Source organism: Trachemys scripta, chromosome 1 (genome assembly GCF_013100865.1).
Source record: "Trachemys scripta elegans isolate TJP31775 chromosome 1, CAS_Tse_1.0, whole genome shotgun sequence".
Lineage (NCBI taxonomy): Eukaryota > Metazoa > Chordata > Testudines > Emydidae > Trachemys > Trachemys scripta.
This window is the reverse complement of record NC_048298.1, coordinates 203486082-203511408: the sequence shown is the minus strand read 5'-3', so window position 1 is coordinate 203511408 and position 25327 is coordinate 203486082. Positions and strand designations below refer to the sequence as shown.

The 25327-nt window shown below is 40.6% G+C and overlaps 1 protein-coding gene across 1 annotated transcript in view; it reads left to right on the top strand.

Annotated features, from left to right (window-relative positions):
• The window catches only part of IL1RAPL1 (interleukin 1 receptor accessory protein like 1), a 1127404-nt gene that overhangs the window by 880327 nt on the left and 221750 nt on the right, over nucleotides 1-25327 (top strand). Inside the window, exon 6 of the mRNA XM_034754902.1 lies at nucleotides 5945-6019. Within this exon, the coding sequence (XP_034610793.1) occupies nucleotides 5945-6019 (75 nt within the window). The remainder of the gene's footprint in view (nucleotides 1-5944; nucleotides 6020-25327) is intronic.

Here is a 25327-nt window from a genome sequence, read left to right as displayed (position 1 = left end):
ACCTACAGGGAAAACAAATATTTAATAATAGGCACTTCAGTCTAGCAGAGAAAGGTATAGCATGATCCAATAGATGGAAGTTGAAGCTAGACAAATTCAGACTTGGAAGTACGGTGCAAATTTTTAATGGTGAGAGTAATTAACTATTGGAACAATTTACCAACTTATGGTGGAGTGTCCATCAGAGACAATTTTAAAATCAGGATTGGATGTTTTCCTAAAAGATATGCTTTCAGAATTATTTTGGGGAAGTTCAGTGGCCTATGCTATTCAAGATGTCTGCCTAAATGATCACAGTGGTCCCTTCCAACCTTAGAATCTATGAATCTACATGAAAACCAATCCAGTTGTAACTGAGAAATGGAATCCAAATTAAGATTTGGTCTCAAGCAATGATTAAATATTTTCTTTTTCTGAAGGATATAAGAAAACAGACACAGTAAGCCAAAGTCTGTTCTATCGGTGTTTCCCTTTGATTTAGGGGGGTTGTGCATTTATAACCGAAAGGAGAATTTGCATTGCACTGCATGATTTAAACTTAGTTTCTATCCTGCAAACACACACAGCTTCATTGTACTCACATGAGTAGTCCCACTGACTTAAATACTATTACTCACATGAGTAGTTTTAAGCACATACCCGAGTATTTGTAGGATTGGTCCCCTCGTCATTAACATTCCTGCAGTTTCCTATCATTGAGAGAAAATGTATTACTACATTACCTTTTTTTACAGCAGTCAACGTTTTTTTGTAAATGAACATTTTGCAAGTTACTACACAGTAATATCTGAGATGCTGCTGTTCTCCCCCACCCCTCCTTCCTGTACTTACCGTAGGAATAAACTGCAATATCTTGGCTATTGCTGTGTGTAGTAACTTTTGATAAGTGATGGCTTATCAGTGGTGAGACCTGTGCATTGGTCATAATATTTTACTTTAACAGGTACTTTCATACTGTGCACATTTTTGAAAGAAATGACTTTCAGATATTAACCTGTTCAAGTTTCATTTCTTTCTCTTACTGTTCTTTACCATGCTCGCTACTTATGAAAGGTATTTGTATATAACCTTTAGGATAGCAGCAAGTCCTGAGGTATTTTATACCCCCAGGACTGGTCACTTCCTAGAGCATCAGACTTGGCCTTCTCTCTGTAGCAGACACTATAATAAGGTGGAGCATCTGGATCTGGAGACTGCATCCAGTGCTTCCCCTCTACTGAACAAAACCCTCTTCTCCTATTGTGCTAGGTGTGCCTTGCCCGACTCCTTCCATGCTCCTAGATTGTTTTTCCTGTCTCATGCCAGGAAACAGCAGAGAGCAGGGCTTTACTGCCTGTTGAGCAAGAACTCCATGTTGAAAAGGCTAGCTATAAAGTAAGCAATGTGGTTGGGGAACATGAGACTCTCTGCCTGCTTGGGTAGGGCCATATCATGTGTGCTTTAGGGGCATGGAAAGAGGTAGCATGGGTTTGTTTCAAGAGAGGGGAGGACACAGAGAGAGAAGTGAGGGTTTCAAGAAGAGGGGAGATGCATTACCTTAGAATTCAAAGTGTGGGAATACTTCCCCTTAAGCTTATGGCTTCGTTCCTTCCTTCCTTCCTTCCTCCTATTCAGTCCTGCAGTGATGTCCTAATATTGTATCTGTGACACCAGAGTCATTACCCCCAAAATGGACTGGAAAGCATGAACAAAAGACAAATGAGCCTGCCTGATGTGGCAAAGTGAGAAGCTGAGCTAGGAGAAATCTTTAATTCAAACACACGATTGCAAGCTATCTGTGAATGACTACCACAGCCCTTACTGCTTAGCTATGTGTAATCATTCCTGTAAGGATAATGGAGATTCTCTGTTAGTTCAGTTGATAGGGGCAGTCTGCGCTTTTGGGGAAGGAGGAATCTGAATTTGGTCCCCAAGATGTTTCAAGGGACCATGGTGTGCAACACGTTGATAACAATTGACAGCTGTGAAGTCCTGTTTGGCTACTGATTTTTTACCATAAAATAACAAACTTTGTAATACCAATTCAAGGCATGTAGAAAAGGGCTGTCCAAGTAAATTTCCTGGTGTATGTTCTAATTTAATTGTAATTCAAAGCATTTCTTTACGTTACAGCTACTGCTAAAGGTCATTAATTAGTGGTGTCATCTCTCTTGACTTTATCATAACTCTTGGGATATCTATTAAATATAAAGGGAGAAAAGAAAGAAATGGTCTTATTTGTAAAACTGATACAGAAAAAATGCTTTGTGTTTTATATTTTATTAAGATTTAGTGATATGCTGCAAAAACTTATAGCAGTTGATGGATATTGTTTGGAAGCAAACTTTATAAATTAGAAAATAAGATGCTTAATCTGCTTTAGAAACCAGTTAAAAATATAGGTTTTGTGAGTTTCACTTGGTTTGTGAAGTTTGCATGGGAGAAAATGTTGTTTGGTTAGAGGATTGGGCATCAGGATTTATGCAAATTGTATTGTTTTGTGACATCAGGTTAATTATCTGACATCGCTGTATCAATTTACCTGCCAGAAAATGATGTACAATAGAAATTGTTCAAATGTTTTGGCCTCATTGATAGTCAGTCCATCCAGTTAAGAATCCATCCCAATGGCTTTTCCCCTAGGTAAACGGTAGTATTGCTGGGCTGGAGCAAGAGAGAATGTAACTTCTAAGATGCACATAGCTCCATTACAGAGCTTTTAAACTCACCAAGGATTGCAAAAATTGTTAGAGACTACCTCAGTCTTCTAATCACTATCTTAATCCATGGGAAAATATTGCCAGAAAAGCATGTTTACTTTTTGGAACATGATTTCCAGAGAATTATGCATACTTAATGCATACTGAAATTAAGGACTGGCAGAGCACAATCTATCTTGAAAAATCTGGCTGATCACATTTTAAAATAAAGTATACAAAGTTGCTCAAATTTCACTTTCTTGCCTTTCCTGTTCTAATTTGTAGTGGTTTCCTACAGCCACCTATTGGCTGATCTGCAGCCAAGAATAGCTGAAAGGCAGAGTGCTCCAGGCGTAAACCCCCTCATATCCCCAGCAAGTTCTGATGCTGGAGGCTTCAGTTTTGAGTAGTATAGGGTTCCCTAGGCCATAGGGAATTTCCATATGGAGTAACATGAAGAGATTGGAACTTGACCCAAATTGAGGCAGTAGAGTGCATTGCATTGTGGTTACCCCATTATATGATGAGTTTCAAACTTGACTGGCCACAAACTTTGGCTGCTGAATTTATCACCTTAAAATGGCCATACAGCAGAGTTATCATCTATGGTTTATTTGTAACAGCAATGGCCACAATTATTAAATAGAAGTTAAATAAATATTAAAACATATATATTAAAACAGCATCTTCTCTCATAACCCTAGAGCTGCTGTAAGCAAGCCTGATGGTTTAGATAAATGACACTGGACACAATGACAGGGTTTTATGAGATTAACACCCCTAATCCCTGGTTAGCTAAAAATGATCATCAATAGCTATGGATATTTACAGACAGCTGCCACCTTAGGTCCAAGGCCTCAGGGAAGTAATGTAGCACGTCATTTAAAAAAAAAGAAAAAAGAAATGGGATCTGTTCATCTCTAACTCACATGCCTTTTGAACTCAGATTAACTCTACCAGTTACTATGGGTTTGTCTACACTTAAAGCTCTGCAGTGGTGCCGCTTCAGTGAAGAGGTTACCTATGACAACGGGAGGGATTTTTCTGTCAATGTAGGTACTCCCTGAGAGGCAGTAGCTAGGTCAAAAGGAGAATTCTCCCATAAATCTAGCTCTGTCTACATCAGGGGTTAAGTCAATTTAACTGTGACAATCAGGGTGTACATTTTTCACACCCCTGAGCAGAGTAGTTATTGCTACACTAGGAAATTAGGTTGGTATGAGAGAACTTTGTTTGCTTTGAAGAGTATTAAAAGAGATTGAGAACAACAGTGGCTCAAGAAACATTATTTGATAAATGGGCATTGAGTTGAGAGTGACCGAATGGCAAATCTACATTTAAATGACAGAGTGGACACTCTCTGAAAGGTGACAGACTTATGAGTCTTTAAAGAGATGTTAAATGTGAATGACTATCTTTGCAGTTTAAATCAATATTACTAGTTAAGAAAACTCATATCCCAGAAACTTAATTCCCTTCTCCTACCACCCACTTTACCCCCCCTTCCACAAGAGAGAGAGAGAGTCAAGAAATATATTCAGATTCAACAAATACAAAAGTAACTTGAATTCCAGTAAAGTGACTAAAACCTTTTCACAACTGTGGGCTGCCTCAGAGGTCTAATCCTGTGAGTGCAAAATCCACTTGTGAAAAGTAGTACTGTTGTTGGAAGGAACAATAGTGAGCTTGTGAATCAGCTTCAGTTCTTTTGATTTTTTTAACGATAAAGACTTTGATCCAATGCCTAAACAGTGATACCTGGGTTAGTAGTCCAGATATCCAACTGGCCTGGCTTGTGCTCCTGACAGAGAAATGGGAGGGAGAGGGAGAGAAACATTTGAGTTCAGCCTCCCTTAACTGATCCATTCTGTACTTGCTGCAGAGTTGAAATTGGTATGGTGGATTTCAGGGGACATGGATATTTCAATCAGAGAGCTCAAAAAAGCATAATGAAGGCAAAGTGGCTAAATGATTATCTAAAATACTGCTGCCATAGTTCAGCTGACAAGGTGAGCAGATTTAGTAGGATAAACACACGCATCCATGTGCGTAGTGCCAACTTGATGTGGGGGCAGGAGTGGTGTTTTTGACAAATTGGATAGAACGAAGATTATAGAGTCGTGTCAAATGTACTTCAAATCAATGACAGCCCATAATATCTATTAAAGACGCTAATACAAATTATGGTTAAAAAGTAAAAGAACAGAATTTCTGGATGACTTCAAAAGTGAAAGTAAGGCTTTTCTATGGACATATGTTGCTGATATTGGGAAAAAAATCACTTGCTATTTTTCTATTTTTAACTCATGTTTCTGTTGGTCAGAGATCAGTAAAGGCAAGATGTATTTACAATAATAATAATTAATGTGGATTCTGTCATTTAAGCTGTAGATGAAGAATTTGAATAACATGACCACCAGTTTAGTTGCATGATTTGACATTTGAGCTTTGCTTTTTCAGAAGAAAATAATGTACATGAAGATAGTATGTTAGGGATTGATCCTGCAAGTTGATAAGCACCTTTGTACCAGGTGCCAAAAACCATCAGCTCTCACTGACTTTGCTCATATAGCACCTTGGAAGAGATTTATAGAAACTTACAGAATCAGACCTTACTGCCTATCTTGAAAATGCCTAAATGTAAGTCTAACTGCTCTAAGGTAGTACTAGGGGAGACTAAAAATGAAAGAACACTTTTGTGGGAAATCTTGACACTTGTAAACTATTTCCATTTCACAGATTTCAAGAACTGACCCATTTTCTGACTTTGCTTAAAAGTGTCATTGATCTTTTTATTAATGTTCTAATTGAAATTTTTGTCAAAATTGTGTTGGAAATCATTATTGAACATCTTTGCTTACTGAAAATTGTGGTTTCAGTAAACAAATACGTTCTCATACACAATTTTCATTAAAATAATTATTAAACATCTATAAAATTGTCATGGATTTTTTCTGAAAAACAGAAAATTTCTATGATGTCGATAAATGTTTGTGAAAAGTTTGACAAAGATAAATATTTTTGATCAGAAAAATTTATGACACGTTCTAAATAGTACCTTGAGTATGAAAAATGCTATTTGTCAATGCTGTATTTATTTTACAGTTAGAAAACAACGTACCCATCATAACATCTGGATGTACATTATTTAATTAAAAATGCACACAAATTAAGGGATATCTTAGCTGGCATAGTTAAAAATCAAACACTATTGTATAATATGTAATATTCAGAATAATGATATATGTATGCTTTTTTCCCCCCAGCACCACTAACAGATAAACCACCAAAGCTTTTGCACCCTTTGGAAAGTAAGCTGATGATTCAGGAGACCCAGCTAGGTAAGTAGCAATCATGTCATGCTGTTCAGTAAATTGTGCTGATGTCATCCTTTGTGTTAATGGTTGATAATGATATTAAAGTTTACCCTGAAAGACATGAAAGAACATTAGTGTTTTGCCACCACTATGCCTGGTTTCAATAAAAAATGTGTTGCACAATTGCCATAAGAATATTATTATTATTATACATTGGTTAATGAACACTTACAAAATGTGTATTACAAGATTCTCAATGTATGGACAATGTTAGTTGAGTTTGGTGTGTCATCCTAATATTGATCTCTGAGTCACATCATATTAAATCATATATATGTACTTTATCTAATATACATATTTATGATTCAGTGAGTAATTAAGATTCAGTGTAAGATTATAAGTGCAGAGTTTATTGCACTTTAATCCAAATTCCTCTGCAAGACTTCTTTTGCTTTGGGGTTTAACTATAAATCCACAATGACATTTTGTAATTATAAATACTTGTGATGCCCACAAATCAGCCAACAGACAGTGAGAAGTTAATATAAAAGTGAGAAGTTAATATAAAAGTGTCTGGTTATTGTAATATACCACTATTTAAGAGGGTTTGGAAAAAACGATCTTACCCGGGACAATGTAGAGGAATTCATCAGTGGAGTGAGCATCTTTCTCCTTTTCTCAGTCTGACCAGTGTGGGTGTTGGGATGTAACATGCAGTTTCTGTGCGATGTCTAAAGGCAAACAAATTGTCGAATGGGTTGACGGATGTTCGAGCATTTCATCTATGGAAACAAATAGAATTGAGTTTGGTGGTTTAGCTTGGATAAGTAGCAGACATTTGTTGACAAAAAAAAAAGCAGCACTGAATAATGTTAAGGAGATACTGTTGAGGAGAGATATCTAAAATAGGAGAAGTAGATGTCTTGCAAATTAGGACTGAAGTTCATTGGCAAAGAGTTGTGTACTGTGCTTGTCCATGCTGTGCCTGACACTAGCAGTATTTAGTGCCCCTTCATTTTAATCAATGTAAAAATGGTGAGACTGGGAATAGTTGGTTAAGGGACTTTAAGATGTTGAAATACATGCACACGCACCCCTGCAGTTGTAATGCAATTCCTTGAAGTATTGATTTCTGGAGGCATTGCTTTCATGCATAATGTCACATAACTACCCATGAGTATATGATATTGTGGATAGTTCTTCTCTCAGTCCCATGAAAAGTCAGGGGAGTATAGTCCAAAATAACTCTGCAAAACTGCTTTCCTGACTAATGCTGCTTTCAGAAATATCATCGGGGGAAAAATGATTTTTTTTTTTTTTGCTTTTTGTCACTCTCTTTGCTAAATGTACCATATTGATGAGATTAATTCAAAAAGAGTGTAATTATTAATGGCTAGCTATTGGCTTTTTGTCTCTGATTTTTAGGATTAATCATATCTTTGATTTCTCAAAGTTCTAAGAAATAGAATGAATAATTTGTGAAGTGCCTGGTTATAGGAAAAGCATTTTTCAAAAGACTAAATAGTTGCGGATGAAAGTGAAAGGATTAACTTGAAAATGTCAATTTCACATACAAATTGGAAGGACTGACCATAAATTAATCTGCAGTGATAATGGCTTGGCTTGTCTAACCAGCCTACAGGAACTATATTAATTAATTACTTAAGTATCTATACAAAAAGCATGTGAATGTCGTAAGGGTGCAATGGTGAGACTGAAACTGTGTTGAATAACTATCTTTAAACTGAAGGTCCTTATCCTGCTAAAGTTTAGCATTGTTTGACTTAAATCACATGACTAGTCTCATTGACTTCAGGGAGACGATTCACATGTTTAAAATTAAGTAAATACATTACGCGTTGGCAGGATTCCGGCCTTAAAAATTCTGCCACTTATCCATTTGACTCCGGTATCACAGAGAGATTGAAACAGCTGACATTCAAGTCTGAATGTCAGAGTCTCTTCCCATGCTGAGAAACCCAGTTGAAATTAATATTGTAGAGCTACAGGCTGTCTTAGGAGAAGCCTAGATAGTGGTTGGTTTTCTTTCACTTAAAGAAAAAATGGGTGAGATGTTTTTAGAGGCAACTGTAAAGGTTGGGGAGCAAAAGCATTATTTTTTAGGCTGGCCATATGAAAATATTCCTTCTTCCAATTTATATGAGTCAGACATTTGTAATTCCTGCTATGCTGGATCTATCAGCACGACTGATCTTCTACTTGCACCTTGTTGAGAATGCAGGTGCACAGTTCCTCATGGATTTGAGCTACCGTGATTATATTCAGCTTGATTTTGCGTTCTTTACATTGGTTGCATATAAATGGTGAATTCAGTTTAAATTAGCCTTTAATTTGGTTTTTAAAAGTTCTGAATGGGACTGGCCCTGGCTGTATTCAAGACCTCCTCTTCGAGCCCTCACCTGTTTTTGTACTCACATACCACCTCGAGCTTAAGGGATTCTGCCATTGCCCCTGAAATGGCGCTTTGGTTGTGGTAGCCCCTATGGTGTGGAACTCCATTCCTCCTGAAATCTGTTTCATTTCTTCTCTCTTCACTTTTTAAATTACTATCATGGTTGCTGTTCTATAGTTTTGTTTTTTGTTTACCCACATTATTTGTAATTTTATGGAATTTGGCATGTTCTTTTTGTTAGTTAATGGGAAATAGGTTTTATGATTATTGTTTGGCACCCTGAGCACTTCTGAGTGGGAGAGGTGCTTTTTAAATAGATTATTTTGTATCATTATTATTGTGTTTTAGAATAACAGAAAAGTGAACATTAATTCATCTATTAAAATCATACTAAGCTTTTGAGACTGCATTATTTAATTAAAATTCTTAGACAACAACCTCACCCCCAAATAAAATCCCACACACCTCTAAGAAATCAGAACTGATTTCCCAAACACTCCCGTCAGCTCAGAACTTCCTGAATTCACTGAAATTATCTGTTATACAAACAAAAACCTAGGATTTCAGATTACAGTGGATATTTTTAACATTCCAGATGACTTTAAATTTGTCATACACTGATTTCTATCCCAAATAATTCAGGCATGCTAAATTGAAAGTCTACTATAAGACTCAGATCCCAAGTTTAACCTGTTCCTCTGTCAATAATAGCTTGCAATATTAGTTGGCATTTTAAAATAATTGTCTTGTCTTTTTCTCTCTTATTCTTTAAATAAACAGGTGTCCCTGTAATGCCTGGTTTTATTCTGAATATAGTGCTCTCCTCTGGAACATTACAGAACAAATGTGTTCACGGTAGACAATTTGTTGAGGATTGGCAAAGCAGCTCATAAAAATAGATTGAAACATCGGCCACAATTTTGAATAAAAAATTAACTGAAACAGAAAAAGGACAGAAAAAGTTATTTTTTTCCTTGTTTTGTTGTTATTTCTTTCTCTCCCACATTATCCATTTGGTGGTCTTACCCAGAACTGTAAGTTCAATTGCCAAAATTCTGCAGAAAAAAATGCTCTACTTGTAGTATTTATAGACAAATTGAAAGCAGGAAATAGTCAAAAAAATATTGATGAAAGAACCTGTTCTTGCATGATTTCCAGCACTCTCTGAACGACCAAAATGTTTCAGATAACTGTTTGAGTAAGAAGCCACATTTTTCTTCCTTATCTGAACTAATCTTTTGATTAGTCCATCAGTAAAAATTACTTCTATAGCCCAACAGTTTGTTCTCCCTGTTGGTCTGCAAAGTATTTTTTTTCTATAAAACTGAATTAATTACTGTATGATGAATTGGGGCTCTTTTTCTTTTCTTTTAAAACACAGAAAAGATTCTAACACTGTTTCTAACATATTGTTTCTAAGAGAGAGAGATAAAGAATTCCCAAAGGTCAAGCTTCAGTGGAAGGAGATTAATGGTCCATCTATATCACAATGTATTTTATTAAATTTTCCACAGAAATTGATCTTGTTAATGAGAAAAGTACTTCTTAACTAGTCTAATCAGAAATTATATAAATAAATACATAAATAAAAAGAATTAACTAGCATTCTGTATGCCTCTGTTCTAGTACTCAATTAAAATGATTGAAAACAATGTTCATGCAATGCACCTGAATGACATGACATAATGCTGTTAAAGGGGAAAAAAGTCATCATCATTTTAATATATATTTAAAAGTTACCTTTTATTATATAACACCTAGCATTATTAAAACTGAAGCAATTTTTAAAGGTGCTTATTTTCATAGTGGTTCAATGCTAGCAGCACTCTCTGCTGTTAGCATGAACGCCCCTTAGAGTTGCCAACTTTCTACTCACACAAAACCGAACACCCTTGCCCCGCCCCTGCTCTGCCCCTCCCCTGAGACCCCGCCCCTTCTCTGAGGCCTTGCCCCCACTCACTCCATCCCCCGTCCCTCTGTCACTCACTCTCCTCACCCTCACTCACTTGCTCATTTTCACCAGGCTGGCTCAGGGGGTTGGGGTATGGGAGAGGGTGAGGGCTTTGAGGTGCAGGAGGGGGATCTGGGATTTGGGGTGGAGCCGAGGGGTTCAGAGTATGGGAGGGGGGATGGGCTCTGGGCTGGGACAGCACATTCTGGGGTGGGGCCAGAAATGATGGGTTCAGGGCTCAGGAGGGGCTCTGGTGTGGGGATGGGGATGAGGGATTTGGAAATACAGGAGGGGGCTCTGGGTTGGGGCTGATGGATTCAGAGTGCGGGAGGGGGATCTGGGCTGGGGCAGGAGGCTGGGGTGCTACCCCATCTGCAGGTGCTGCCCTTCAGCTCCCATTGGCTGTGGTTCCCGACCAATGGGAGTTGCAGAGTCAGCGATTTGGGTGGGGCCAGCATGCGGAGCCTCCTGGATGACGCTATGAGTAGGAGCTGGAGGGGGAACATGTCACTGCTTCCTGGAGCAGTGCAGAGTCATGGCAGGCGGGTAGCCTGCCTTAGCCCCGCTGTGCTGCCAACCGGACTTTTAACGGTCTGGTCAGCAGTGCTGACCGGAGTGGCCAGGATCCCGTTTCAACCAAGTGTTATGGTCGAAAACCAGACACCAGGCAACCCTAACTCCTCTCAGGTACATTGAGCATGTATTACCAGCTACCTTTGGCCTGGACACCCCAGAAAGAAAGGCAAGACATCAGGAATATGATTTAACTAGCTCACAACTTTATTAATAACACATCTGGAAACTATTTGGCAATAACTCATCTGGAAAAGGCCATCCCTCCTATCTATTCCACCAGGTAGGGAAAGAGAGTATTATCTCCACACTGTACAAACTTTAGAAGCCACAGTCCCATTCCCCACCTCTTTTAGAAGATGCCTTCTCCTAACCCACTTCCAATTTTGTTTCATCAGGAAACAGTTCACTTTGTTGCATGATTACTTGCACTGGGTACCTGTGAACAGCACCAGCAATCAGCCTTTTATTTCTGATTATTATTATTAATATATATTATTAAAATATGTATATTTTTATTATTTAGAATAATAGCAGGTTTAGCATATTTATGTACTGTTCATCAGAGTTAGTTTTAGAACAAATTACTATAGTAAAAACAGAAAGTGGGAGACAGTTTGGAAATATGGAAATGAATGTTGAAGGTACCCAAACTATCTTATACCCTGAGAAAATCAGAATCTCAGAAATACCTTTTCCCCACCTTAAAATAGTATTTAATTTAATAAGTAATTACAAAAACTACAATAATTTACTCTTTATTGCACAGTGGTTGTGCTAACTCCAACTTTTTTATTGTCAAATACAGCCACAGGAAAGACAAAACTTCTAATTTTCAAATTCTGTATTACCATTTTTGATACTCCACCTTCATAGAAATGCAGTGGCCATTCAAAGTGTGAGCCATAGGGTTTGATCTTAAAATTCTCATGAAATATCCTTGACACAGCATAAACTCCTTTAACAAAATAGTTGAAAAGGCACAAAAATGAATATGGTAGATTGGAATCACTAAGGGTCTGTACAGGAGTACAGAATTAGGAGTTAAGAGTATTTCACAGGCTATTTGTAGACCCAAACATCTTTACGCTTGAGATAACTAGTCAAGTTGCAGTGTAAACTAAGGTAAATCTCAACCAGCTAAATAGAGGTAAAGATGGTAACCTGCATCTACATTAAGACAAAGATCATAGGTAGTGTTAAAGGGCTTTCCCTTCACCCCCTCCCTGGTTTTTGTCACGCAGACAGAAAGCAGAAGACCAGAAGTCCGAAGTGCAGGCAATGCAATGTTTATTAGGGTTAGTTCCAAACAAGCATATCCATAGCTCTACATACCGGCAGAGTCTGTTTCCCCATGTTTCGTTCCCAGATCTGACGCTGCAGAGCATTACCCCATGTTCCCCTTCCCAGCTCTGAGGCCACAGAGCCTTGCCTGTGTCCCAGTTCCCATTTCCATTTCCCACCTCCTCCTCCTCCTTAGCAGGCCCAAATATACCTGCAATGCACGCCCACAGTCCCACCCCTTTCATATCCCATGGGAGGGGTGAGGAGTAAGGTTGTGCTAAAGTCAGGGACAGGCATTCCTTTGGTCTTTTAGTGTTTTATACCTTCCCTGCCCCAATCCCTCCTTGCCCTGCCTGACTGGTTGCTTGACCTTGCCTTGAGATAGAGATTGAGACAAACTTAACGTGTGCTCAGTGTCACGGAGTTTGGGGGAGACAAGGCCCTGCACCACTGGCTTCCTGCGATTCACCGTGACTCTCAGTCAGACAGTAGACCAGAAGATTTATTAGACGACAGGAACACAGTCCAAACAGGACCCCTTAGTGAGGTCTTCTGGAGGGTCAGGGGAGGCCAGGAGGTCTGTCTGACCTCCCTTCCATTCTCCCAGCCAGCTCCAAAACTGAACTCTCCAGCCCCTCCTCTCCCTTTGTCTCTTTCCCGGGCCAGGAGGTCACCTGATCTCCAACCCCCCTCCTGGGTTCTCATGTTACATGCTCAGGTATCTTCCCTCAAGGAAAGTCTCCTATCCCCAATGCAGACATTCCCAGTAAAACTTCCCTGCAACCTTCCCAGGTCAATACTCCCCACTCCCTACTGCATCACACGCACCCACCCAGTAATGAAAGAAAACATTAAGAACATTCCCACTTTGTCACACTCAGACACTCCCACCATGCCCTGTAACAATTTAACTGCTCTATCCTTTATCTGTTCCCATTGTACTAACAAACCCATCTGACTAGGCAGAAGCAACACACACATTGTCTTTGTTCACACATATTAGCCTAAGAAATAAGACTATCAAAAGATCAAACCCAAAATTCTATCTCATACTAACAAACAAGCCTATATACTAACAGGTAGGTCAGAGTAAGTTAGTGAACATGTTAGCTAAACTATCCTTCCCCAGTCCCTCCACCACCTAATTCTAGTTATACCCTAAAAAGGTATGCTTCACTATACCACGAGAGATTGCAGAATTGGAATTAATTTGCAAACTGGACACCATTAAATTAGGCTTGAATAAATATTGGGAGTGGATGGGTCATTACACAAAGTAAAAACAATTTCCCCATGCTATTTTTCCCCTTGCTGTAACTCACACCTTCTTGTCAACTGTTGGAAATGGGCCATCCTCATTATCACTCCAAACATTTTTTTTTCTCCTGCTGATAATAGCCCACCTTAATTGATTACTTTTGTTATAGTTAGTATGGCAACACCCATTTGTTCATGTTCTCTGTGTATATATATATCTCCCTACTGTATTTTCCACTGCATGCATCCGATGAAGTGGGTTTTAGCCCACAGAAGCTTATGCTCAAATAAATTTGTTAGTCTCTAAGGTGCCACAAGTACTCCTTATACGTTCTAATGTTTGAGTTTCTCTAAATGTATTCATACTGATCTGGTCTTTCCAACATTAACCTCACTTTAATAAAGTGTTTTATCTGGGAATCTTAACCTGCTGGGAGGAATAAACTATTTTTTTTTATTCATCATGGGTGATACATACCCATAGACCCATATTCTAGGGTTACCATATTTTGAGTGTCCAAAAAGAGGACACTCCACGAGGCCCCGGTCCCGCCCCCATCCCCACCAATGCCCCCCGTCCCAACTCCATCCCTTCCCCAAAGTCCCCACCCCAACTCCGCCCCCTCCCCTGCTTCCCGCGAACATTTGATTTGCGGGAAGCCTGAAGCAGGCAACAGGTAAGCTGGGGGAGGGGTGGGGGGAGGAGGCACGGCGCAGTCTGCCCCCCCCCAACTGAGCGGCTCCCTCCAGCCCTGGCGTCTCCAGCCTGGCTCGGCTCGGCCCCCGGCCCAGCACCCCCGGCCTCCAGTCCACCACCGCCGGCCCGGCCCCAGCCCCCGGCCCAGCACCGCCGGCCCAGTACTGCCGGCCCGGACCCACCCCAGCACCGCCGGCCTGGCCCCAGCCCCTGGCCCAGCACCCCGGACCCCGGCCCAGCACCCCTGGCCCCGCATGTCCCTATTTTCCCGGACATGTTCGGCTTTTTGGGATTTCCCCCCAGACGGGGATTTGAGGCCCAAAAAGCCGGACATATCCAGGAAAATCCGAACGTATGGTAACCCTACCATATTCTCCTGCAAAGTGTTGGCACAAGGCCCTCTCTACCAGTTAATCCTTCTTTTCAGGCTTTAATATGTGGTTCATAGGGGTCTGAGCAAGCTCTCTCCATTGGTGTAAATTTCATCCTTTGTTAGTCATAAATAGTGCAGACTGAATGTACTGCAACTTCCTATTCAGGCTGCTAAATGATTTCTTATCAAGATCAACACCCTAATCTTCATAAAGATCAATAAGAAAGGTAAATTTCCACACAATTTTGAATGGAGAGAAGGGTAGAGAAGCCTGTGATTTCTGCTATTAGTGATTGAACCTCAAAAGGTTTCAAATTTGAGTTTGGTTTGGTTAAGCATCCAGAAGTTTGGATTCTTATCTGACGCTTACTTGCATAATCCAAAACTCTGCAATCTCTTATCAGCATAATAAAACACAATCTGATGCAGCAAACCTTTTGCAAGATTTTTTTGGTTGGAGACTGCAGCATATAGCAAATGATAAAAAAGCAAAACCCTAATAAAATATAGAATGCCATATAATATGTAATTCAATTTAGAAGTAGGCACATACTGTACATGATTGACATCCTTTAAAATGGTACTAATAAAGCCCATAATCTTGTAAATTCCAAACATCAGGAACATGATTGTTCTGCAATCATTTTGCCTTTGTTTTTGTCTTGAAGCTACATTGAGTGTTTCCGAATTATATCCAGGCACTTCATCAGGACAAATGTATAGTGTCAAAACCTCTAGAGGCATTACCTGGTAAAATTACTATAATAATAATAATAATCATTAATAATGTTGCATAAAAATAGTGTGTAAATCCTCAAAGGAATGTGTTAACCAAGAAATCTAAAAATCAAAGTTAAGTTTTGTGTCTCAAATATTTCTGATTAATGACTAGTCACTATTAATTTAGTCTGTAATATCCTGCACTGGAGTTAAAAGGTCTCCTGTGAACAGCATTAATCACCACATGTAAAACTGACCTAAATAGCTTCTTTTGGCTATCAGTGAAAGTACAAGTAATTCTTGCTTTTTCCCTTAGGAGCAGTCTGCTCTCCAATTGTACAACAATAACTACTTGCCAGCAGCGGAGAGTTGAGATTAGCATCTGTTTGTGAAGTTCAAATTTGGAGTGATTTTATAAACTACAAGATTCTGTAGTTGAACCTGCTTTTGTATCTGTTAGGTGCTTTGTTCTACTATTAGGGTTGCTATATATACAAAAGGGTTTCATGTTGGAAAATCCATCTGCAGCTATGGGAATTTTGAACGGTGCTAATTATTTAGTACCTGGCTGGTATTCACATTTTTGAACATTGCTATTTTGGTGAAAAGTTTGTTTGGAGCTAAATGTAATTAAAATGTTCCATAGGTATCCATTTATAGTTTTCTTCTACAGGATAAATTTTGGTAGCTGGGCAAACTAATATTGATATTTTTAAAAGCTTTGTTTACTTAAAATTATTTAAATTTGCTAGCGTACATAAAACATTTCATATTATGAACACGAGTTTTATAGTTTCATAGGATTTGTGCCTTGTTTCTTTGCTTTTATAATACTTTATTTATAGTACAGATACTTAACACTGTGAGTGCCCAGTTCACCAATTATCCAGTTTTGGTTATCTGCTTTTCAGTATTTTAGGTACTTCCAAGCCAAAAAGGTACATTAATTTCACTTGACTTTACGTAATGCTACTTGATTCAGGGAGAGATCTTGACCATTGTTCATTCTATGACATGTAGAGTAGCTTTATTATAGCATTGCAGTAGTGCTGATTGTAGTTGTGAATGTAAAAATAATGTTTTAAAATAATCATCCATTACCTATGTTATGTTAGATGAGTCTGAACCAAAGCTGTGGCTTTCAGGACCTCTGAACTATGGGCTAGGCCTGAGGAGAGCAGAATCCAAATTGCCTTATCTTTACAGTAGCTCAAGTCCAGCTCTTGAATCTGAATATCTATTATCATAGGAGTGTTTTGTAGCTTGAATCTATTCAATAATGCCTTAGATTTTTCAAAGCAAAAAGATTTTTTTTAAAGACTTCACTGTTTTTCCTCTTTATTTTTCCCCCTTTTCTCTGAGGTGTGATGATGAAATTAGACGAAGAGTTCCATTTTTTTTCATGGTTTCATACAGGAAAAAATAGATGTGACCTGAGTGTCATTTCTTAAAATTCTCATCAATGCAGACTGCACATACAAGAACCTAAATGCAACATAAGCCACTAAGGTGAAATCCTAATCCCATTGAGCTCAAAGGAAACACTCCAGTACTGTGGAGATGAGGGAGGAGGAGAGAAATCAATGAGACCAGGATTTGACCCTTAATTCAGGACTTCCATAGTCATAGAACCTTGTGTGGGACGTCTGTACTGGTTCCTAGTGTTTATTTCACTTTTTTGGAATATAAGTGCATCAATTAGTTTGTTTAAATAGCAACACACTGTATGCAGAAATTGTTGCACGCTCATTAGAGTAACTAATCTGTAAAATCTTTGAAAATGTTTGTATAAAGGAGAACTGGAAAAAGTCTTACTTAGCAAGGAATATATATCAAGCAGCAGTTCACTATGCAAGAAATTCATACTCCCTACAGCAAATACTCAAAACTATGCTTTAATTAAGCCAAATTAAAAATAATTCCGAAAAATGTATAGAAAGACCCCCAAAAATGCAACTAACCCCACCTAACATTGTGGCCAAATATGTGGCATATGGGAACTGAAAAATCAAATGGTTTAGTCCTTTCACATCTTTTTCTAGATGCTTCATTTGAATTAAAAAATGTTTGTATTTTTGAATAATGCATCAGGGTTTGATTTTTTTTCCATGGGGCTCTTTAAAGTATGCATAGTGCATTTCTCCTCATTAAAAATGATAGAAGAACCAACTTCTCAGCACTAATTTTATGATTCCTTTAGGAATTGATACTAAAGATACTTATAAATCTGTTATAATTTAAACTATTTAAGCAGAGGGGTTTTGTAATTCTGCCTTTTCCTGGTTTCCTTCAACCGCTGCATTTCATCCCAGTGAAGTCACAATTAGAGGACCTCTATCCCCAGAAGGCATTACATCACATAATGTAGAAGTGCTATACTAATAAAGAGGAGTGAATTTACAAATGGAGCAACCACAATCTATTTTGCTTCATGGGTGATGGCGAATGTTACAATATTGATCTTTTATCCTTGATTCTATAGCCAATGTATAATTTTCAGTCTCCCAATGCTTTCTTGAGTGTCTGACTTGGCGAACACTTACACACACAAGTAACTACTCTGCTGAAAAAAGTTACTCATGTGTGAAAGTGTTTGCAGGACCAGGGCCCAAGACTAAAATTGTTTTAGATTATACTGAAGGAAATGAAATGTACCTGGAATAGGTGTCAGTTGGCTGCCCAGAGTAAACTTCAAATAATTTATGCACCAGTGGTACATTGATACATGTGGTAATGAATCAGCTACTAAAGATGACAGTTCAAAGTCTAGCTCAGGGTACAATGAGCATTCTATTCTATTCTGTTCAGGTTTTCATACTGCACTCATCACAGTGATATCTGAGCACCTTCTAATAGTGCATTAAGCAATGTGACTACACATCTGTCATGTGTTGTTTATTCTCTCATCCTCTCTCCAGGGGGAGGAGCATGTGCAGTGGAGTGTCTTGTTTTGGTAGCATCTTTTATTTTTTTAATACAAATGTAGCTGTTGCTGTGTGTTTACGTAAGAGAAGGCAAGGTCAAAGAAATGGAATGGAAGGTGGCGAGCTTTGTGATGGTCCTTAGTTCCTGGGGACCTTCATTCCACAGTCTCGGACTTTCCCCAGAGAGAGATGTGTCCCCTGCACATACAAGCTTTACTCTTATTCTTGAGCGTTCCATTGTGCCAGAGGAGCGTTAATTGTTGACCACAGTCTTCATCATGGAGCTTTAGATGGCCTTTTACATGATGCCTACACATCCTGTGGCAATGAGCCTACCAGCCTGGGTTGACAGATTAGGGCTAACGGGTATGATTCTAGCATTCTAAAAATAGCTGTGTAAACAGTGCTTTGACATTGCAGCTTGGGCTGGAGTTTGGGTTCTGAAGCCACCCTTATCCTCCCTAGGTTTCAGAGCCTGAGTTCCAGCCTGAACTGCAACTTCAAAGTGCTCTGTACACAGCTGTTTTAGAGCACTAGTGTAAGTCTTGCTAGTCTGAGCCCGTAAACCCAGGCTGGGAGGCTCACTGCCGCAGTTTGTGTAGATATACTCTCAGATATCCAGGGCCCAGGTCATGGAATGCTTTTAAGATGAGGATTGAGACCTTGAACCTGATTTGTAATTCTAATAGAAGCCAGAGTATAGAATTATAGAATATTATGGTTGGAGGAGGACACCTAGTCCAATTCCCTGCTCAAAGCAGGACCAACCCCAACTAAACATCCCAGCCAGGACTTTTCAAACCAGGCCTTAAAAACCTCTAAGGATGGAGACTCCACTACCTCCCTAGGTAACCCATTCCAGTGGTTCACCACCCTCCTAGGGAAATAGTTTTTTCCTAATATCCAACCTAGACCTCCCCCATTGCAACTTGAGACCATTGCTCCTTGTTCTGTCATCTACCACCAATGAGAACAGCCTAGCTCCATTCTCTTTGGAACCCCCCTTAGGAATCATAGAATATCAGGGTTAGAAGGGACCTCAGGAGGTCATCTAGTCCAACCCCCTGCTCAAAGCAGGACCAATCCCCAGACAGATTTTTGCCCCAGATCCCTAAATGGCCTCCTCAAGGATTGAACTCACAACCCTAGGTTTAGCAGGCCAATGCTCAAACCACTGAGCTATCCCTCCCCCCTCACTCTTCTCTTCTGCAGACTAAATAACCCCAGTCCCCTCAGCCTCTCCTCATAAGTCATGTGCCCCAGCCCCCTAATCATTTTCGTTGCCAACCACTGGACTCTCTCCAATTTGTCCACATCCTTTCTGTAATCCAACACCGGATGCAATACTCTGGATGTGGCCTCACCAGTGCCGAACAGAGGGGAATAATCACTTCCCTCGTTCTGCTGGCAATGCAGCCCAGTATGCCGTTAGCCTTCTTGGCAACAAGGGCACACTGTTGACTGATATCCAGCTTCTCATCCACTGTAATCCCCAGGTCCTTTTCTGATGAACTGCCGCTTAGCCAGTCAATCCCCAGCCTGTAGCCGTGTCTGGGGTTCTTCTATCCTAAGTGCAGGACTTTGCACTTTTCCTTGTTGAACCTGATCAGATTTCTTTCAGCCCAACCCTCCAATTTGTCCAGGTCATGCTGGACCCTATCCCTACCCTCCAGCATATCTACCTCTCCTCTCAGCTTTGTGTCATCCACAAACTTGCTGAGGGTGCAACCCATCCCATCATCCAGATCATTAATGAAGATGTTGAACAAAACCGGCCCCCAAACCAACCCCTGGGGTACTCCGCTTGATACCGGCAGCCAACTAGACATCAAGCCATTGATCACTACCCATTGAGCCCAACAATCTAGCCAGCTTTCTATCCACCTTATAGTCCATTCATCCAATCCATACTTCTTTAACTTGCTTGCAAGAATACTGTGGGAGACTGTATCAAAAGCTTTGCTAAAGTCAAAGTATATCACATCCACCACTTCCCCCATATCCACAGAGCCAGTTAAATCTCATCATAGAAGGCAATCAGGTTGGTCAGATATGACTTGCCCTTGGTGAATCCATGTTGACTGCTCCTGATCACCTTCCTCTCCTCCAAATGCTTCAAAATGGATTTCTTGAGGACCTGATTCTTGAGGTCCATGATTTTTTCCGGGGACTGAGGTGAGGCTGACCTGTCTATAGTTCCCTGGATTCTCCTTCTTCCCTTTTTTAAAGATGGCCACTATATTTGCCTTTTTCCAGTCGCCCAGGACCTCCCCCAATAGCCATAAGTTTTCAAAGATAATGGCCAATGACTCTGCAATCACATCAGCCAACTCCCTCAACACCATTGGATGCATTGCGTCCGGCCCCATGGACTTGTGCATGTCCAGATTTTCTAAATAGTCCTTAACCTGTTCTTTCACCACTGAAGGCTGTTCACCTCCTCCCCATACTGTGCTGCCCAGTGCAGCAGTATTGGCGCTGACCTTGTCTGTGAAGACTGAGGCAAAAAAAGCATTGAATACTTCAGCTTTTTCCACCTCATCTGTCACTAGATTGCCTCCCCCATTCAGTACAGGTCCCAAACTTTCCCAGACCTTCTCCTTCTTGCTACCATACCTGTAGAAACCCTTCTTGTTACCCTTCACTTCCCTTGCTAGCTGCATCTCTGATTGTGCTTTGGCCTTTCTGATTACACCCCTGCATGGTCGAGCAAAATTTTTATACTCCTCACGAGTAATCTGTCCAAGTTTCCACTTCTTGTAAGCTTCCTTTTTGTGTTTAAGCTCACTGAAGATTTCTCTGTTAAACCAAGCTGGTCACCTGCCATATTTGCTATTCTTTCTGCACATCAGGACAGTTTGTTCCTGTGCCCTCAATGAGGCTTCTTTAAAATACAGCCAGCTCTCCTGGACTCCTTTCCCAATCACATTAGGTTCCCGGGGATCCTGCCCATCAGTTCCCCGAGAGAGTCAAAGTCTGCTTTTCTGAAGTCCAGAGTCCATATTCTGCTTCTCTCCTTTCTTCCTTTTGTCAGGATACTGAACTTGACCATCTCAGTAGAGAGTAGAGGACAGGTTTCTTATGTTTGTAGTAATCTGTGTTGCTCAGAATATCTGCTGCAGCATTCTGAACTAATTGGAGTTTTCTAAGTGATGAAGGATTCATGCCCAGGAATACTGCATTGCTGTAATCCAGTTACTAGGTGACAAGAGCATGAATAACCAAGGTCAGGTCTTTGTCTGCTAGAATGGGGCAGAGTTTTCTAGCCAAAAGGTGATGGCAGAAAGTGTTACTCATGCATGTTGCTATGTGAGAGCTCAGTGTCAATGAGGAATCTGAGAGTACTGCTAGACTAGGGGCTAAATGAACCGATTGTGCTATCTTCCACCAACAGAGACTGCACCATAGCTGTAAACTCTTCAAAATTCTTTTTCTTTTCCTACCAACATCACCTCTGTCTTGTTCTGATTCCGTTTCAGCCAACTGTTCCTCATCCTTGCAGTGATCTCATCCAAGGCCATCTTTGGTGGTAGTGATGTGGTCATGTGTGGTGTAGATAGAGCTGTGTATCATCAGCATACTGCTGGCATTTTCATCCACATTGTCCGATTAGCTCACATGGTGGCTGCATGTACATACTGAAAAGGACCAGAGAGAGAGAAATGATCCTTGTGGAAATCCACAACTGAGAGGTCTAGTGGTGGAGGTGCAGTTTCCCATCACTGCTCATTGGTCCCTCCAGCAAGAACTCAGACCATGTTAATGCATACCCTGGATCCCAGTCACCTCCCTCAGGCAATACAGCAGAATCTCATGGTCAACAGTGTTGAATTCTGTAGAGAAGCCCAGAAGGGTGAGAGTGGATATCCGTCCACTGTCCATTGACAGAAGAAGATCATCCATCAATGCCAGGCAGTTTCATTTCCATGTCCTGACCTGAATCCAGATTGTGCTGAATCTAGAATGTGAGTTCCAGTTAGATAATGTAGTGCCCATCTTTAAAAAAGGGAAGAAGGAGGATCCGGGGAACTACAGGCCAGTCAGCCTCACCTCAGTCCCTGGAAATATCATGGAGCAGGTCCTCAAGGAATCAATTATGAAACACTTAGAGGAGAGGAAAGTGATCAGGAACAGTCAGCATGGATTCACCAAGGGGAAGTCGTGCCTAACTAACCTAATTGCCTTCTATGATGAGATAACTGGCTCTGTGGATGAGGGGAAAGCAGTGGATGTGTTATTCCTTGACTTTAGCAAAGCTTTTAATATGGTCTCCCACAGTATTCTTGCCACCAAGTTAAAGAAGTATGGGCTGGATGAATGGACTGTAAGGTGCATAGAAAGCTGGCTAGATCGTCGGGCTCAACGGGTAGTGATCAATGGCTCCATGTCTAGTTGGCAGCTGGTTTCAAGCGGAGTGTCCCAAGGGTCGGTCCTGGGGCCGGTTTTGTTTAATATCTTTATTAATGATCTGGAGGATGGTGTGGACTGCACTCTCAGCAAGTTTGCAGATGACACTAAACTAGGAGGCATGGTAGATACACTAGAGGGTAGGGATCGGATACAGAGGGACCTAGACAAATTAGAGGATTGGGCCAAAAAAAACCTGATGAGGTTCAACAAGGACAAGTGCAGAGTCCTGCACTTAGGATGGAAGAGTCCCATGCACTGCTACAGACTAGGGACCGAATGGCTAGGTAGCAGTTCTGCAGAAAAGGACCTAGGTGTCACAGTGGACGAGAAGCTGGATATGAGTCAACAGTGTGCTCTTGTTGCCAAGAAGGCTAACGGCATTTTGGGCTGTATAAGTAGGGGCATTGCCAGCAGATCGAGGAACGTGATCGTTCCCCTTTATTCGACATTGGGGAGGCCTCATCTGGAATACTGTGTCCAGTTTTGGGCCCCACACTACAAGAAGGATGTGGAAAAATTGAAAAGAGTCCAGCGGAGGGCAACAAAAATGATTATGGGTCTGGAGCACATGACTTATGAGGAGAGGCTGAGGGAACTGGGATTGTTTAGTCTCCAGAAGAGAAGAATGAGGGGGGATTTGATAGCAGCCTTCAACTACCTGAAGGGGGGTTCCAAAGGGGATGGAGCTCAGCTGTTCTCAGTGGTGGCAGATGACAGAACAAGGAGCAATGGTCTCAAGTTGCAATTGGGGAGGTCCAGGTTGGATATTAGGAAACACTATTTCACTAGGAGGGTGGTGAAGCACTGGAATGCGTTACCTAGGGAGGTGGTGGAGTCTCCTTCCTTGGAGGTTTTTAAGGCCTGGTTTGACAAAGCCCTGGCTGGGATGATTTAGTTGGGAATTGGTCCTGCTTTGAGCAGGGGGTTGGACTAGATGACCTCTTGAGGTCCCTTCCAATCCTGATATTCTATGATTCTATGATAAGCTTGTAGTTGGTCTTTTGTGAGTTTCTCTGTGAACTTGTTCAGGAATGGGAAGTTTGACACTGGGCTGTAGTTGGCTAGGACTGAAGTATCCAGGTGTGTTTCTTCAGTGTTGGTCAGACTACTGAGTGATAGGAGGAAGGGAACATTCCTTCTTTGAATGATGCATTGCCTATTGTCAGGAGTGGCACCAGTTGTTTGTGACTCTGTTTCACAAGTCACCAAGGGAAGGGTCAGAGTCACAAATCTTGGGTTGAGACTCCTTTAGGATTTCCAGAACTTCTTTAGGAGTGAAAGTACTGAACTCTGTAAATGCAGGTTGGCTGTTGGTTAGAGAGTATAGGCAGAGTGGACTCATGCTGTTTGAAACACCTTCCTGAATGTGTATGATAGTTCTTCATAGTGCTTGGTTCTCAAATCTGATGCATGTTGAAGGTATTCAGAATTAATGAAGTGGTTTACCCAGGACAACTCCTGGGGTGGGATTTGGCAGCCTCATTGTAGCCCAGTAGGAAGATTTTCTTAGCTTGTAATACAGCCTCAGCAAAGGCTTTGAGGAATTCATTATGTTTCATTTTGCCTGAATCAACTTTTGTTTTCCACCATTGGTGTTTGGGTTTCCATCCCTCCCTTCATCCAGCACAGGGTGTCAGACAACCAAGGAGATTTGTGTGAACAATGGGGAGAAAGGACCTTTTGGGGGTCAGCATATCAGAGGCCATGGCCAGTGTAGAATGGTAATGTTTCACTAGGTCCCCAACTCCTCGTCACATGGGTGGGGTGCTGCTGTCTTTTAGCAAGCTTTGGAATTTGTTGGAGTCCATGAGTATAGGGACGTTATTCTAGTCTCTAGTAGATGGACACATTATAAAGCTGTAACACAATGTACTGTCACTTTAAGATTTGTGAGGTAATCCTCCGGGGCCAGAGGATTCCTGTTCCAGATTCTGCCTCTTAAAATATACCTATGGAAAAGGAGACACAGTCACTAAGGGAGAGAAAGTGGGAGGCAAGTTGTTGCTTGGGAAGAAAACCCATACAGCTGAATGATTATATGGGAGTTGCATGAGGAATTGAAAGTCTCCTCTCTTGTCTGATTAGTTGCTTCGTTCTCAGGGTAGTTTTCTTTGAGATCTAAGGGTACAGGGGAATGTGGAGCAAGGCAGCCTAAGAAATAAGGGAATATATAAACCCTACACTTTTCTCAGATGAAGGGACACCTGGAAGGAAGCAGGCTGTGCTACTGGGACTCTCCTATGAACAGAAACCTGATTTTCTATATTTTGATTTTGAAATGGTTTTTAGGCAGATCCATCTAAAGAGGGTCTGAACCAATTTCTAAAAAGACTTTAGTTTCTTTGTAGTGCCTTGTCTGGCAGACTGAAACAGCACCGCTTTCAGGGGAAGCTTTCTTTCCTGTTTTTATAAATTCCATGGCCATTGGTACTTTGGCCTGCCACAGCAACAAGCCATTTTAGCCAATTTGCTCAAGAATGTGGCAGATCTACAATATGGGAGCTGTAATGCATTGGCAGAGCTATGTAGAAAAGTGTAAACGCTGCTTGTCTGATTTTATCTAGTGCTATATGTTCAGTATTTTCAAAAGTACCAGACGTTCACCTCAAAATGTACTTAAAAAGCTAATAACTTGTAAATTAGGTGTCCAGTGACATAGTGCATAGTAGCTCTGTGCTAACCTAGAATATTAAATGCATGGAAATATTCTTATATTTTATATATAAATAG